The 17,210-nt window shown below is 40.9% G+C and overlaps 1 protein-coding gene across 1 annotated transcript; it reads right to left on the bottom strand.

The window, feature by feature from the left end:
- Window positions 1-289: 289 nt before the first annotated feature.
- On the bottom strand, window positions 290-14,005 carry LOC103773416 (high affinity choline transporter 1; the record flags this gene model as incomplete). The annotated part of the gene is made up of 5 exons (XM_008940783.1): window positions 290-443; window positions 2,398-2,541; window positions 6,153-6,301; window positions 10,479-10,634; window positions 13,892-14,005. Coding segments are annotated over 5 exons (717 nt in total), but the record flags the coding sequence as incomplete, so codon positions are not given.
- Window positions 14,006-17,210: the final 3,205 nt, after the last annotated feature.

Genomic DNA, 17,210 nt, shown 5'->3' with positions numbered 1-17,210 from the left:
GAATGTAACTCAAATTTTAAGTAGAAACATTCTATCTGTAAAGTCCTAGAATGTGCAAAATGAGTTAATCTCACTGGGGTAGGAGCATTTTCCCCTGGGAGAAAGAGTCTATGTTATTTTTCAATGTAGTCTCCTGTTGAAGAAGTCATGAGTTGATTATTCATGCCACCTGTCTAAATTATATCTAACATAAGATAAGATATAAGTTAACATAAGTTTGTAGAGCTTTCACACATTTATTGTAGTATTCATTTTACATTTACTAGACTTTTAATTTTTAATCATTTACCTGTAGATGCTCCAATTGCACCAATGAGCACTGCAGGAAGAGCCATCACTATGCAGCCAAAAGCAGCCAGAAATGACAGAACTTGAGCGTACGTGGCAGAAGATGAGGAGAGAACTCGCTGAAAATAGGCTTGCCAAGGGATTCCTCCCAATGTCTGCAAAGATAACGAGCAGCATCCCATCACTGGGGGCTAACTCTGGGGTTTTTTTTGCTATTGCCATATAGAGAGCACACAGAAGCATCACTTGAATGCTGAATGCCATGTGGCTGCTCTTTCATTTATTTGTAATATCAAGTCAGTAATAGCTGTAACTATCATTCTCACAAATAATGTTAAACCCTTGTAAATCCACTTAAATCCCATTCTTTTAGACAAGTTATTCCTTAGTCCAATTAATAACAATACTTCACAGTTACATAGTCCCTGTAATCCCCAAGAACAGTAAGCTACATAAATATTTGATAAAGCCTTATAAAATGTTACAAAATACTATTGTCATATTTCATATTTAGAGGATTTGGCCTGCAGTAACCCCTGCCCCCACCAAAATTAGATTATTCTCTGATAGGATTTTAAAACAAGATTTTATCTTCCTTTATGAATGTGTATGGACATTAAAACAAGGCAACACATTCTGTATACACTGAACACAAGAATCTGAAAAATTGCTTCTACTTTTCTGTTACTTAATTCTCCTGACTATGTTTTAATCAAATATGATGCCAATAGAAATTAAAGACAAAGCAGTAAAAGAAAGTTTCCTTTTATAGTGGTAACCCTTCTCTTGTTTTAGGTACATGACAGTGAGGATCCTGATTAGACTTAAAATTATGTCTGCAAAATAGGATACAAAAGTGCATTATCAAAGGTTGAAAAGCAAGTGCTACCAATTCTGCCTTGAGAGCAGAATTTGAATGGTCTTCACTAAGTAAATATGTGTCTATGACTGAAGAGCATGGAAAGAAAATGAAGGAAATTGTCCATTAAACATTCACACTCTGGTTCTACACACTAAATGAGGCAGGAGTCATTTGGACCAAACAGTGTGTGTACAGGTGTTTCACATATATTTCGTGCACACACAGGGACCAAATGAATGTTTCACAGACAACTCTGGCTTTGACTTGCTATTTACAACTGTTTTCCTTTGCAGCCTTAAAAATGTTCCTCTAAGAAAGCTTTCCAAGAGTGTGTAAATTTCTGGAGCTACAGCGAAACAACCAGGATGAAAAGAAAATGGGTCACAAATTGGCAACATCAGAGCTTTCCTTTGGTCATCAGCAGAGAGGAAACTGTCACATTTACCAGACAGAATACAGTCACCTGAGCTAAAGTCATGCTTAGGCTCTCTGAGAGTCTCTAAAAAATTTAGGCTGGTTAAACCAATATATTTTAATAGCCTGATTATCAAAAAACTGTCAGAAAGCTATTTTGTTGAAAGTATTTTTAAGAATACAGAGAAAGGAATCCCAAAGTACAACATGATAATAAAAACAGTGTAGAGTTGCTCAGGGACACTGAGAATGGAAAATTTTAGCATGTGTTGCTAGATCTTCTAATGGAAAGTACTTAATAGCCACCAATCCCAAGGGTAATATATGGGCACTAAATAATGAAAGCCCTCAGCTCATTCTGCATGTGTGCACGTATGATTTCATCCATCCATCCATCCATCCATCCATCCCCTCCTCCTTCCCTCCCTCCCTCTCTGCAAAGCTTTTTCTATATCACCTCTACCTAAGGCATATTTAATCATCTGTACAACATATTTATTGACTTTTGCAATATATAAATTCCTCTGCCAACAATGACATCAGTTAAGTATTAGCTGCACAATTTTAATTAATTTTAGCACAAGTCAACTCTTTCAGCCTGATGATATTTAAATTGCATTCCTGGCAAGGCTGACTTTGACAGCTGTGCTACAATCTTCTGCTGATATTTCACTAAAATCATTCCAATGTGCAGAAATATTGAGCAGAAGTCAAGAGGGTAGAGGTTTTCAGTTGGCTGGAAACTCGTAACCAGGCTCTATTATTTTCAGCTGTCACAGTAACTGAGTGTGAGTGCTTAAATGCTTCATCCCTTCATACAAGCCATCACTTACCAGTAAAAGGAAATTGTCCAGCCATGTGTAAATGTCAAGTGAGTTGATAGATCCAAGCCAAGGTTCCTGGTGCACCTGGTGCACGGCCGTGAGCCCGATGTCTGTCACTGCAGGGTGGGACATGGCGAAGGGTACACTGATCCACTGCAACCAAAGGAAAACACTGGCTGAAGAAGGCACCCTAAATCTGGGAAATGTTAGGACTAACATTGATCTGGCTTCCTTCTTCTTGCATGCTGCAGATGAAATCCCAACTTGTGGAGGCGACTTGCAAACAAAGTCAGGTTATGTGCTGGTAGAACATCTCTGGAATGCAGATCACTTCATAATGGATAGCTTACCTCTGTCCTGGAGAGTGTGAGTAGGAGCAGAGAGTTATTCAGTGTAAATCACAAAGTCCACAGGAAAGACACATTTATAAATCTTCATTTTTTTTCCCCTAAACTCCACATATATTATTCACACCCTTTCCTGGACCACACTGTCGAGAAACCTCTACATATAGAGCTGTGAATAGCATCAGGATTGGCCAGTATACAGAGATAAGGTATCACCAGCATACCTGAAGGCTTTGGAATTTGTTTCTAATTAAACACAAACCTATATCATGACAAGAGAGGGGTGCTGTCAGTGAACCCTCACATCTCTTGCTCCAGACCTCATAGACCAGACTACCTAGAAGCCCAGTGCTACATCACTTTTCTGTCTGGACTCTTGACTATTTTCACTCTCTCTGTTTCTGACAAAAAACAGAGGCCAAAAAAATTAGTTTTAGGCCAAAAATATCAGCAAGGAAACCCTTTCCTGAGACAATTTCTGCCAGAAGGTTCATTTCCTTCACCAACAGACCTTGTGTACACTTACTTACCAGCTCATTTTGCATGGTGTAACTCACTAACTTTTATGAGGACAACCTCAGCATCTCCTGCTGAGATGGAAACCAGCCTCTGTACTATATGTCAAAGACCATCACAAGTATGGGATCCTTAAGGATCTAGTGATATCCCAAACTACATAGATTATCACAATCCAACTGCTTAACATTTAAGTGTATGGTACAACAGGATCAAGGAGAGGACAAATAAAACGTCTTCCTCTACTTTGTTGCATGATTATTGCAATATTGTGTGAAGAATATTTTGTAGCACTGGCTGTTATTCAGGTTGATTATCATGTACCATAGTATTATGTTCCCAGTTACATGTTCAATTTAAGCACTTAGGCAGAAATATTCCATTCTCATTGTCTGCTTGGGCTTTTCTGGGAAAGATCACCAAAATGTTTCAACTGTTTCTGAGATATTTTGAGGGAAAAACAAAAAATATTGTCAAAATTAATGGATGTTAATTCTTTTGTTATTGAGAAATTAATCAGGAACAAGGATGTCAAATCCAATTTTTTATTAATTTTCGATCTCAAATCTCAAAGATGTCCAAGTGATGAGGTTCTGAAGAGCTCTAGTTTGCCCATACTCAGCTGAGATGTTCAGCAGGGTACATTTCTAAAGGTCCATCTGCAGCCTGTATGCCACAGCCTAGGATTTAATAGGTTCTGTATTGCGAGTGCATTATGAAATCTGTGACCCATTCCAGTTCCTGACAGTAACATAGCTCTTTGTGGTCCCAAGGACTGCCTCTACACTAGTAAATAAAGCAAGTCAAGGAACTTTCTCTGTCCCTTCAGTTCACTGGCATTTCATAATTTACATCCATACATCTAGACTCCTTTGCCTGCCAAAAAATTCTTGTTCCTGGTAACCATCTGGGAAAATACCAGTTGATGTGGGCAAGAGCAGTGCCAGGAGTGTGCTAACCATTCATCTTGGCACTGTTTAACTTCCTTAATATAGACATAGGCTCAATTCCTTCACTGAGCCCTTTTTAACAGCAGTATAAAGTTCACTCGTTTGAATGGAGGGCAAATAAAACCAAGGTTCATGGAAATGAAGCAGAAACTGGGACTAGCAGCTTGAAGCTTAGGGGTAGAAATAGTAGGTAGGTAGAAAGACCTGGATGTCATAGGGTTAGAAGTCAGGAAAAAAGTTTATAATGGTGAATTAATAGCCCAGTCAGTAAATAGTGGGGATACAGTGCAGAATCAGGGAAAGACTCACAAAGCAAGATAAAGACAAAGAGGTGAGATTTGCAGATGTAGGTACAGGAGAGTGAGGAAGGAAGGAGAGAGACTACATGGCATTGTAAGAAGAAAACTAGGGATGTACGTGGAATGGCTGGTATAGAGGTTTTGGAAGCCTCAGGAAGAAGCTGTGGCAGAAAAGAGTAGCCAGGGTAGGGAACAGAGGTGATTACAACAGGCAGGTTTTTCTGGGTAAGGTCCAGGAAAGGAAGAGACATTAAAGGAATGAGCAGTAAAGCTCTGAGCTACAGATCCAACCATTTAGAAAACTGCTACCCCCCCTGCTACCTTTGCTTTCCCCTCCCTGCAAGGTTCACGTTGCCTTTAATATAGGATCATGTGGTGTTACACCCATGGGACCAGGGTCCTCAGCAGTGCATGAGTTCTTCTCATTGAAAAAGCATTTCTGTGTTTTGATTTATCTACAGTTGGGGAAAATTCTGTAATGCACACCACCTGTAGAAACGGAGTGGTTCACAAATATTAACACGTGTGTTAGGGAAGGAGACAGTATTTTTCCAAAATAAATGAAAAACAAAGGTATGAGAGATGAAGATCTGGAATAGATTCTCATTTGAGATGGCCAGCTGAAATTTGGATTTGCTTTTTCAAGTCAGTTACAACAGGGAATGCTTAGCACTCCTGAAAATAAGTCCAAAACCCTCACAGTAGGATGCCACGGAGTGAGGACACACACAGGGTTGGTTGGTGACCACCTGTGTGAGCACTGGCTGCAGCAATTTCCCTAGAGCTGCACAAGAACTCTGCTGAAAGCAGAGAAACAGCTCTGGGTCTCCAAGGTGCCATTCAGCTCCTTCACCTTGAGGCACCCCATTTATTTCAGGCCGTCTCCATTCCCTGCACATCTGTGACCATCTATTACTACCCCTGAGAAACAAAGACAGCAGCTTCTATGATAGCACCCCTGTGATCTCAGCCCTGCTGCACTGATGTTTTTCAGAGCAGGGCTTAAAGAACAGCAGTAAATAAAAGAAAAAAAGCTGCCCACTAGTATATCATGGATAGCTGATGAGGGGATCTTCATACCACCTTATTCAAACAGCGAGGTCATCTGGTGAGACTTCCCACACTGTGGTCTCCAAGGACAGTGGAGGGAAATGAAGGGAAAGCCAAGAAGGTGATTTAAAGCAGGTGGTTAGCTAACCTGCATGCATAGGTGACAGCTACAGGAAAGAGAAGCAGGGGAGTATCAGCTCTGCAGGTCCAGTGCCAGCATTTCTGGACTGCTTCACCAACTCCTCCCTATGTCTGATGCCACCTCCCAGTGCCTGTGCAATAGTCCTATGGACTGATTCTCAGCTCCAGCCCTGTTCTGAATGAGATATAAACTTAGCAGGAAAATTGCACTGTCAGACTGGTTGGGAAAAAAAAAGCCAAAGGATGAGGACTCTCAGTCAGCATTATTGTCAAAGCAGGGGCTGGTCATTGATGTAAAAGCAAATTCTTTGAAGTCAAGGCTCTGTGGGTTGAGATACTCCTTCCTCCATGCTTTCAGTCAAAACTTGGTTCCAAAACTGAAGCTGGGCAATAGCTCTCAGCAACCATAAAGGCAAAATCCTCAACAAATAAGGAAAAAAAACCCCAAACCAACAACTTACCAGTCCCAGGAAGATGCAGAAGAGCTGAACTACATCTGTGTAGGCCACAGAATAAAGCCCACCCACAAGCGTGTACATAGTTGCAATCAGGGCTGAAATAATGACTGAGATGTTGACATTAATGTCAATGATCACACTTATAGTGGCACCTATGGGGAAAAACAGAGCAGTGGGTTAGTGCAAGTGTTAGGCTGTGTCTGATGAGAAGGCTCACCTTTGTTAAATCACATACACAGGTGCTGGTTTGACACAGCAACAGCATGAATATCTTCATCCTCTGTCTCCTGCACACCCCCCTGCACTTTTTAAAGGACTGGGAAAAGGAAGGTTCTTGTTGGTCTAAGTTTAGGATCTGTCTATTTACCAAGTTCTTACAAAACAGAGGAGGGAAGGTTCCCAACAGCCTTTCCTTACATTGCCCAAGCTCTGGAAGGACCACACTCTCTCCTTCTGCCCAAGGAAAGGCAGCCGTGCACAGAGAGCTGAAGCCTCCCTGGGAGAGCTGGAGCCATGTGGGGTCACCCATATTATTCCAGTAAAAGTGGTGCCTAGGGGAGGTCTGCTGCAACACATCACACCCTTTCAACCTGGCTTAGGCTCTGAGCTAGCCCCTTCTGACCAAGGACAGGATGGTAGAGGAGGCATCAGCTATAGGGACAATTGTCCACTGATCATTCTAAAGTGTCCTTGAATTGGTTATGAGACAAAGGTATGTTTCTTTTAAACTGGAGAATCCAGCCTCCACTGTTGACCTAGAAACCAAGAACTTCTCCAAGCACATTCAAGCAGATTTCATTTGTAGAAAACAAACCACGATGTTGAGCTGCCCAGTCAGTCTCCACAAAACAGCTCACAGAATCAAAGAGCTGCTGAAACTGAAATGCACCTCCATGGATTGTCTAGTCCAAGTCCCCACTCAAGCAGTGTCAGCTAGAGTAGGTTGCTCAGGATCATGTTCAGTTGGATTTTGAATATCCAGGATCATATCAAGCATGGAGACTCTACAACTTCTCCAGGCAACCTGTGCCAGTGTTTGACCTCTCCCACTGTAAAAAAAAAAGTTTATTCTGAAGTTTAAATGGAATTTCTTGTAGTTATGCTTGTGCCTGTTGCCTCTTGTCCTGTCAGTGGGCAGCACAGAGATGAGCCTGGCTCCATCTTCCTTATTCTGCTCTCTCCGTTGCCAAATCAGGTATTAATGCACATGGATAAGAACCCCTGAGCCTTCTCTTCTCCAGCTTGAACAGTCCTAGCTGTTTCAGCCTTTCCTTGTATATCCCACTCATCTTTGTGAGTCTTCACTGGACTCTCTAGCATGTCCATGTCTGTTGTATTGGGGAACACTGGATCTGGCACTCCAAATGTCTCTGACCAATGCTGAGCAGAGGGGAAGGATCCTCTTCCTCAGTATGCTGGCAATGGCCCTTCTAATGCAATCCATGATGCCAGTTGCTTTCTTTGCCAAAATGTCATATTGCTGACTGGCCATGATCAACTTCATTGCCTTCTAGGACTCCTGCATCTTATTCAGCAAAGCTGCTTTCCAGCTGGTCAGCCCCCAGCCTGCACTGGGACATCAGATTGTACCTCCCCACATGCAGGACTTAGCATTTCCCTTTGTTAAACTTCATGAAATTCCTGTTGGCCCATTTGTGCAGCTTGTTGAGGTCCTTCTGAATGCCAAAACAACCATCTCATCTCTCAGCAACTCCTCACAGCTTTTATTTTCTGCAAACTTGCTAAAGGTGAACTTGATCCTACCAGCCAGGTCATTAATGAAGATGTTACACAATACAGGACTCAGTATTGACCCTTGGGGTACCCTGAATGGCCATTCAGTGGCTTCCATGCTGCTGGTCACGGCCCTCTCAACCCAGCAGTTCAGTGAGTTTTCAGTCCTCCTCACTGTCCCCTTATCTAGCCCATATTTCATCTTTTTGTCTACAATGCTATTATGGGACATAGTGTAAAAAATCATTTCTGAAATCCACATCACCCTCTGCCTTCATGAACCAAGCCATTCAGCTCATCATGGGAGATGTCAGGCTGATCAGGAATTATTTGCTCTGCACAAATCTATGCTGACTGCCCCTAATCACCTTCTTGACCATTTATTTGGACGTAGTTTTCAGGAGTGTTTGCTTGATGAGATGAGGCTAACCAGCCTTTAGTTCCTGGTATCCTCTGTCTTGTGCTTCTTGAAAATGGGAATGACATTTGTTTTCTTCTAGTCCACAGTCTTCAGAAGAATTCTGAGTGTCCTTGCAATGCTGTCAGCCAGCTCCCACAGCACTCATGGGACACATCCCATCAGTCCCTATGAAACTGTGTCTGTCCAGTCTATTTAAACGTTTCCTAATCTGATCCTCCTCCAGCAAGCCTCCCTTGTCCTAGACTTTCCAAAGGTTCTCAGGGTCTAGGGATTCCTGAAAGATGATCTCACCAGCAAAGAATGAAGCAGAGAAGGGCCCTTTCCATATCCTTTGCCACCCGGTCCTCTGTCCCATTCAACAACAGCTCACGTTTTCCTTAGTTTGTGTACTCATAGAAGCCTTTCTTGATGCCCTTCGTGGTCAGTTTCAAGTCTAGGTAGACTTTGGCTTTTCTAAATCCATTTATGTGTGCTTGGGTTGTGCTCCACCATCTCATGAACACTGCAGCCAAGCCTGCCTCTGAACTTCACATCCCTAACTAGTTCTTCTTTGTTTGTAAGTAGCAGATTCAACAGAACACCTTCAATCATCAGCTCCATAATAATTTGTGTAAGGAAGTTGTTGTCAGTGCACTCAAGAAACTTCCTGAACTGCTCGTGCTCTCCTGAACTGCCCTTCCAGCAGCCATCAGGATGGTTGTACATTTCCCTTAGATGCACTAGCTTTTTGTAATGTTTTAAAACCATGTTTAAAAACAACAACAACAAAACCAAAATATCCTTTTTGATAGGATAATTTAAATGAAACATGTTGCTATAACTTTTAGACCTTGCAGGCACTGCCTGGAAAGGTTCTGGCAGTAGAACACAGCATGATGTGTGGTATGTAAGAGCTGCCAGGTGGCTTTTTGTTGTACAGTGAGCCTTCAAAGTTCATGTGCTTAGAGATAACACAAGCTGGAAGCCCTGTCTTTCCCTTCTATAACCCTGCAAAGCAAGAAATCATGAGGAAATTCAAGAAGTGAAGAGTACTGGGATTAAATATTCATCAGTGAGGATAGGTGTGCAAATTAGGAGGTATAATATAACCATATTATTCAGAGTAGTTAACATCAGTAGTTATTGACAGCCTTTAAATGTCATCTGTTTACATAAACATACTAGAAATGTATTCCCACCACTTAGTATGGCATGTCACAGCTTATCTTGTCCTCAATCAAAAATATACTTCATATATTCCAAATACTCAGAATGGTCTTCAAGTTATTCAACTCCTATCACCTCAGCATGTAGTTTGTTCTTAGTTCTTTGAGGGTTTTGTGATGAAATTGTGGTAAACAAGCTCCCCATTGCTTTGCAGTTCATCAGAGCACAGTTGGAGGGTACCTTCAAAGTTTATTTTCTGTTTAAAATAGCTTGTGCTCAAAAGCATTACCACATGCACACATGCTATGAGTATGATTAGCTGGTAGAAGTCAACTACTGGTGCTTCAACTCAAGGGTTTTCTCCGTTCTTGAAGGGATTGCTAAATTCAAGACTGAAATATAATTAAAAACCCTGGAAACTTATTTTTTTTTTCAGGGCTGGATGAATAGTTGGGTGATTTTCTATTGAGTCATAGCTCCACTAATTCTCAGAATCCTTTCTTGAATCCTGAGTATTTTCTTCATTTTGTCAAGGAGAAAGCCATTTAGAGTTGGATAATACTTCAATTTATTGATCAGCATCTGTTATACGTCCACTACTTGTGCAATGGAAAGTTCTGTATATGTAGGTCTCCTATATTTTGTTTAGCTGCATTAGCAATAGTGTTTCATATCTTTAAGGGAGATTTTGTCTGGCTTTTGTGATCTCAGTGGTGTAAAAGAGAAGCTGGATCAACCTGGATGTAAAAGGGACACTTCCAATTAATCGTGTTACCCTTGTAATTAATGGAAATTTGTTGCTAAACTTGTTTATGCTCTTTGAAAAGGGACAATTTAAAAGAACCTGAAAGTGAATAGATACCTTGTGTGTCTTTCCATTGCCAAAATTACTGAGAACCATTACTGGGTTTAATTACTAGCTAGCATGGGTCTGAGAACTGTCACACTGAATCATTTGACTAGGAGTTAGCATTAGTATTTGTAGCCAGAATTTTAAGACATTTCTAATTTTATTAATCCTTCCTTACCTAAGGCAGAGAAGATGGCAGCAGCCCAAAACATCTCTCCCATTAAAGCTGGAATAAAGAGCAGCCCTCCCATCCTTTTTCCATAAAGCTGCTGAAAAGGGTCCAGCATTGTCACATAGCCTTTGGATCTCATGGGTTTTGCAAAGAAGAGGCCACCTACAAAGGAAAAAGGCACAAGACACCAGCTGCAGTGGAGAAAAGCATTGCCATAAAGGGGTCATTAGTTAGGGTGATTGTTGGTTTAGGGTACAAAAACATCAGGATTACTGTTTGTTAGCAGCCCAAAACATCTCTCCCATTAAAGCTGGAATAAAGAGCAGCCCTCCCATCCTTTTTCCATAAAGCTGCTGAAAAGGGTCCAGCATTGTCACATAGCCTTTGGATCTCATGGGTTTTGCAAAGAAGAGGCCACCTACAAAGGAAAAAGGCACAAGACACCAGCTGCAGTGGAGAAAAGCATTGCCATAAAGGGGTCATTAGTTAGGGTTGTTGGTTAAGGATACAAAAATATCAGGATTGCTGTTTGTTGGTGTTTTTGACAATAAATAAGTACAGTTAAAATATCCTCTGAGAACCCTTACCTTACATCTCTCTGCAGGGTTACATGAACACATTCACACCATTAATGCCTGGGGTCTGACAATGCAAACCAAGTCTGTTCTATTTTGTCTGCTTCAGTTTACATTATCTACCATTATGGATGCTGTCAGTTTTGTTCAATTTTAGATCCCCCTAAGGGAAAGGTTTTCTCTACCTAATCCTGTTCATTCTTAGAGCAGAATCCAGCATGAATTTTCACATGGTTCTACACAAAAAAATAAAATTGTCTGGGATTTCTGGGTCTGCAGTATGAGTTCACACATGGTTTAGTGCACAAACAGCAAATCTGATTCTTTCAGGACAATCCAGATTTATTCTATATGCTTAAATCAACCTTACTGCACCTGCAGGGTAGGTCAGATGCTTTCTGGGCTCTGCAGGTGTCAAGGTCCCTGAACATTTGTCATACACTCATTTTACTTATACATGTTCAGAGATTTTGATGTATTGCAATTCTGCTCTGCCTGGCTGGCATATGGCCTGGATATGTACACAAATGTGTAAAGAGCTCACCTTTCTATTGTACAATCCTCAAATTCTTTCTGGCTGGGGAAAAAAAGGACTTATCTCAGGAAGCCTGAAAAAGCCCTGGCATGGAAATTTGTGTAGCCACGATCTGCACGTGACTATAACTATAAAACTGCTGGAATGTAATATATGAGGTACAATAAAATACTCTAGAAAACCAGTAAGTTCCAAATAAAATCTACTGTGTAGTATTTGGCAACCCTTTTTTTTCATCCCAAAATATGTAATATGTAATGTATTTGTTGCATTGTGCAGATTTTCCATATTTCTATGAATTACGTGATATAATTCTTATTTCTTCATTTCAATATGTTCCCTGAACTAAAAGCACCACCTTACCAATCACAATTTATTTATACTGCTTATGTTAATGCTGTCTTTAGGCAGGTTGTTTAGATGCAGAAACTTCAGCATTTATGTTTACTATTCTTGGATTGGTTGTGGATCCTGTTCCTAACCTACTTGTTATGTCATCATTTCAAAAGACAACTAAAAGAAGAAAAAAAAAAATCACAGAATCACAGAATTGATTGGAAAGGACCTTCAACATCAGTTCACTGGTATTATAATCTGATATGAAGTTCATGCATCTGCCAAAGGAAATTGGAGACATTCTGTCAAAACTAAATTGCTTGAAAAATTAGAAAAGTGGTATGCAGCACAACACTGAACTAACAGGGAGATTATATCAATCTTAAAACCTTCCACCCTCAAGCAGTACTATTTCTTCTAGCCTTATATTTATAATTTTGGAGGTTTATTTTTTAAAAGAAGGATTAACAACTTCTCCTCCCAAACCTGCAGATCATACCAGAGAAATGCTTCCCTCCCTGTGCTCTGCAGAGAGACATATGGCCACACAATACAGATTTCTCTGTAGGGGCCATCATCATTTTCAGGGGGAAAAGAAAATCTGGATATCTTTAAAAACAGCTGGAAATGAGGGAAGAGTCTAACTCAATCTCTTCTAAGCTATTATTAATTTGTGTTTGTTCTACAGAGGCTAAGAGTCAGGAAGATGCTTGTGGTGACCATCCTAACAACTGTTTAATGACATCAATGGATGATGACCCTCATGGCCTCATAATGACATCAACTGATCTTCTGGCAGACATCTACTGCTATTGCTTTCCTTACAGGAGCTGATGTCAGAGATGGGAACTGCTAGTGGAACAGGAGTTGGCCCAATGTGCCAGAGAAGAATGGGGACCAGTAATGGGGAAGGTTTCTGCCCAGAAAGAGAGGAGAACCAGGATGGGCCCTAGGAAAGCATTTCTGGGGGGGAAACAATAGTCATGAGGGTCACTGGGTTGTATAGGAAGAAATAAAAAAGAGCAAGACCTGGACAGGCCACCAAAAGAAAGCAAGGGATAGACTGGAAGGAAAGACTAATACACCAGTCACATTAATGAAAGATGAAGACCACAGGACCTTTTTTGTAACAACATTCTTTTTTAAACTGTTGCATCAGCAGTTGCCTTGGGCCCATGATCTGTTCACAAACTGAGAGGCTGTAGCTGACAACTTTGTGGTGTATTCGTCACGTTTTACAAGGCAATGCTTCTGTTGTGAGCTGCTCCATGTGGTTAAAACATGGTGAGAAATTTTTTATTGCTATTATTTTTAAGAAAAATAAGGAAGTTCTCTAACTAGATTCCAGGAATTAGAGGCCACAGCATTAAAAATTATAATGCTGCCTGTATTTTGCACTCTGACCCTGAATGTAATAGTATTTTGTATTTGCATTTTGACACGAGATTTGGAATTTAGTACAACATTTAAGAGGATATTTGGTCCAATTTTTAAGGAAATTACTTCCTACACAAAATTAGACAAGTTACTTAGATGCTTAGTGAAGACTTGTAAGGTATAAGCACTTCATTAACCTGAACAGATATTTGCCACTCTTGAATTCCAGGTTTTATAGATGCCCTTGTACTATTGTGTTCCAGATCATATAAGCACTTAAAAAAACCCTAGATGTATAAAACTTAATATATGTATTTTTTTTTAAATCTCAGGACAAAACCTTTCTAATTGTGACCTCCATAAATCACTATGGTTGTAATAATCAAATAGATCTTGCCAAGGCATTCAGGAGACTTAAGATATCAAACTATTTATAATGATTTTATTTTCTTTTTTTATAGCCAAACATATCAGCAGAAGGGATCCTGTTCACCTCAGTATTCCTTCATCAGACCCTCGTTGTTTCATTTCAAAAGACAGAACAGTAATCAGACATGTTTAAACTGAGAGACTATTAGCATTATATTTTTGCTTACCTAAAATCAGGCTTAGGGAATATCCGATAGGTGCCTGAGCCCAAGCTAGACCATAGCCTGGAACATACACAGCTTCTGCTGTCCCATTGATGTAACCTCCTCCAACCCATGTGGCTGAAAAAGAAGAGGTAGGAAAACCTTTAGCGTGCACAAAGAAAGGAAACCTCTCACATTGTAGAATGAAATTGTAATCAGAATATTGCTATTTTTCTGTTTTATGAAGTCATTCTTCTATAAAAATAGTCTTAATTAAAAAAACTTACAACCTAAGCATATGAAAAAAGAAGTCAGCTGGACTGAGAAGATCATCACTGTGTCTAAGCCTCTGTATAGTCAGTAGATGTGAGGGCTGAGTCCTCCACTATTTGTTTACATATGTATTGATATATGTTTTGATATTTATGATATCAACTCATTAACCATTACTGTTTTCTTTGTGTTAGTCCAAATGAAGGAAAAATGGAAGGGGGAGGATCTGAAGAAGAGCAATAAACACACAGTGATGAAATCATCACAGCTGGGAAAACTCAAAACATTTCAATTAGATGAGAATTTAAGAAATGCATCATTTACTAAGGCTTTCAGGAAAAAAAAATTATCCTTAAAAATCTTGCTAAATTTTCAATTGTGGCTACACCAAGCACATTTAGTAAACTCTGAATTCCTCACATGCTATAATGAACTATATGGGACTTGGGTTTTTGTTGCTATTTAAGTTCTAAACTTTGACTCTCTTATTTTTGTGCTTCCTGATGTATTCCAGAAGCCAAATGTGCTGTCTGGAGCCTTCTCTTCTCCAGGCTGAACAACCCCAACTCTCTCAGCCTGTCCTCACAGCAGAGGTGCTTCTGCCCCTTGATCATCTTTGTGGCCCTCCTCTGGACCCTCTCAAGTAGGTCCACATCAGTCTTATGCTGGGGGCTCCAGAGCTGCTATTTCTGATTTTCTCTCTCTAAAAACAAGCAGTATTTTTAATGGATCAGCCTCAGACCCTTCATTAATTGATTCTCTGCCTTGAAAGGATGTTTCTACATTTGAGAATTTTGGACCTTGAGTATATATGAAAGAAAAACTCCAATATATAAATGTATTGTGATTACATCTGCAAAACAATTCATAACAAATTATGTAATAAAGTTCATCTATTCCTGTTTGCAGTTTCCATGCAAAAAGTTCTTGATTTTCTCTAATGTGTAATGAGCAAGTTTTATGTCATTAGCTTAAAAAAGGGCAGGCAGATCCATACAAGTACTAGATTTTTGTAACTTCATTTGGATTATGAACTCATAGAAGAGGAGTTCAAGTTTTCTTTGTGAAAAATTTACAGTTGTCAAAAAATTATTTTCCTTATGCATTCTTTAGAATATTTCCAGCAGCCACTATCATACAAGCAAACTTGATTTTGTGTTTAAGACAAACAATTGGAGATAAACACAAGTGAAGAAAATTTCATTGAAGCTCCTAAAGAAATTTAATGAAAATCTAAATGACCACTCTTTTCCATTTCACTGTGATATCTCTCAAATATTGCCAGAGGGTATTTTTTTTTAACTCAATGGTAAATTACACCATGGCTTTAGAATAAAAGATCTCTGGTAACCAGAGCATTACAGTTGTCCACCTTTCAGCATTTTGAAGCATAGGAATGGATCACCCTGTTGTTGGAAATGGTAGAATGGGCTTGTATGAGGGATGTGCATGCAGAGAAAGTCTGTGACAAAAGAAGTGACCCAAGGAGCTGTGTTATTGGTATTTGGGTATCAAGATCTATTGTGCACTACAGAGGCAAGACAAGAGGTAAGTGATGCCCCGTGTGGGACCACATGGAGAAGATGAGAGAACATCTTGATGGGAAGAACAGAGATACAGAGTCTACAGAAAAAGTTGTCAGACATTTGGGATTTTGTGCCTCTTGGCACTGTGAATTATGTGGGAAGATGATACTTTGGCAGTGGTGGAGTCCCCATCCCTGGAGGGGTTTTCAAGCCGTGGAGATGTGGTGTGAGGGACATGGGGCAGTGGGGACCTGGCAGTGCTGGGGGAACAGTTGGACTCAATGATCTTGAAGGTCTCTTCCAACCTAAACAATACTGCTATGGTTACCATAGTCCTAGAATCATAGCATCATAGAATGGTTTGTGTTGGAAGGAACCTTAAAGATCATCTAGTTCTAACCTCTTTGCCATGGGCAGGGACACCTCCCACTAGACCAGGCTGCTTAAAGCCCCATCCAGCCTGGCCTTGAACACTTCCAGGAGGGAAGCATCCACAGCCTCTGTAGGCAACCTCTTCCAGTGTCTCACCACCCCCATAGTGAAGAATTTCTTCCTTATATCTAACCTAACTCTACCCTCTTCCAGTTCAAAACCATTAACCCTTGTCCTATCACTACACTCCTTGATAGAGAGACCCTCCCCATCTTTCCTGTAGGCCCCCTTTATGTGATGGAAGGCTGCTAATAAGGTCTCCCTGGAGCCTCCTCTTCTCCACACTGAACAACCCCAACTCTCTCAGCCTGTCCTCACAGATAAGGTGCTTCTGCCCCTTGATCATTTCTGTGGCCCAGCTCTGGACTCTCTCAGGCAAGTCCACATCCTTCTGATGGTGGGGGCCCCAGAGCTGAGTTCTGTGGCCCAGCTCTGGACTCTCTCAAGCAAGTCCACATCCTTCTGATGGTGAGGGCCCCAGAGCTGAGCACAGCACTCCAGGTGGGGTCTCATGAGACAGGGGTACAGAATCACCCCCCATGACCTGCTGGCCATGGCTCTTTTGATGCAGCCCAGGATGTGATGGCTGGTTCATATTCAGTTTTCCATTCACTGGTACTCCCACCTTTTGATGCAGCCCAGGATGTGATTGCTGGTTCATATTCAGTTTTCCATAGTACTCCCACATCCTTCTCCACAGGGCTGCTCTCAATCTACTCATCACCCAGCCAGCTTCCACATTTGGCATTGCCCTGACCCAAGGACCTTGCACTTGGCCTTGTTGAACTTCATGAGACTCATTCAGGCCCACCAGCCTGTCAAGGTCTCTCTGGATGGCCTCCCTTCCCTCCAGCACGTCGACTGCTGTAATCCACAGACTTGCTGAGGGTGCACTCAGTCCCACTCTCCATGTTGCTGATGATGTTAAATGACACTACTCCAAATACAGACCCCTGTGGGACACCACTTGTCACTGATCTCCACCTAGACCTTGACCTGTTGACCACTGAGCCTGTGACTACCTGGGATGAGTGTTGCCTATTGTGTTTCAAGCAGCACAGATTTATGGACTAGGCTATAAACACCTGTATAGAATAATAAAAGTGAATATA

Source organism: Merops nubicus, unplaced genomic scaffold (assembly GCF_000691845.1).
Source record: "Merops nubicus isolate BGI_N331 unplaced genomic scaffold, ASM69184v1 scaffold5425, whole genome shotgun sequence".
NCBI lineage: Eukaryota > Metazoa > Chordata > Aves > Coraciiformes > Meropidae > Merops > Merops nubicus.
The sequence above is the reverse complement of the archived record's forward strand: the minus strand, read 5'-3'. Positions and strand labels throughout refer to the sequence as shown.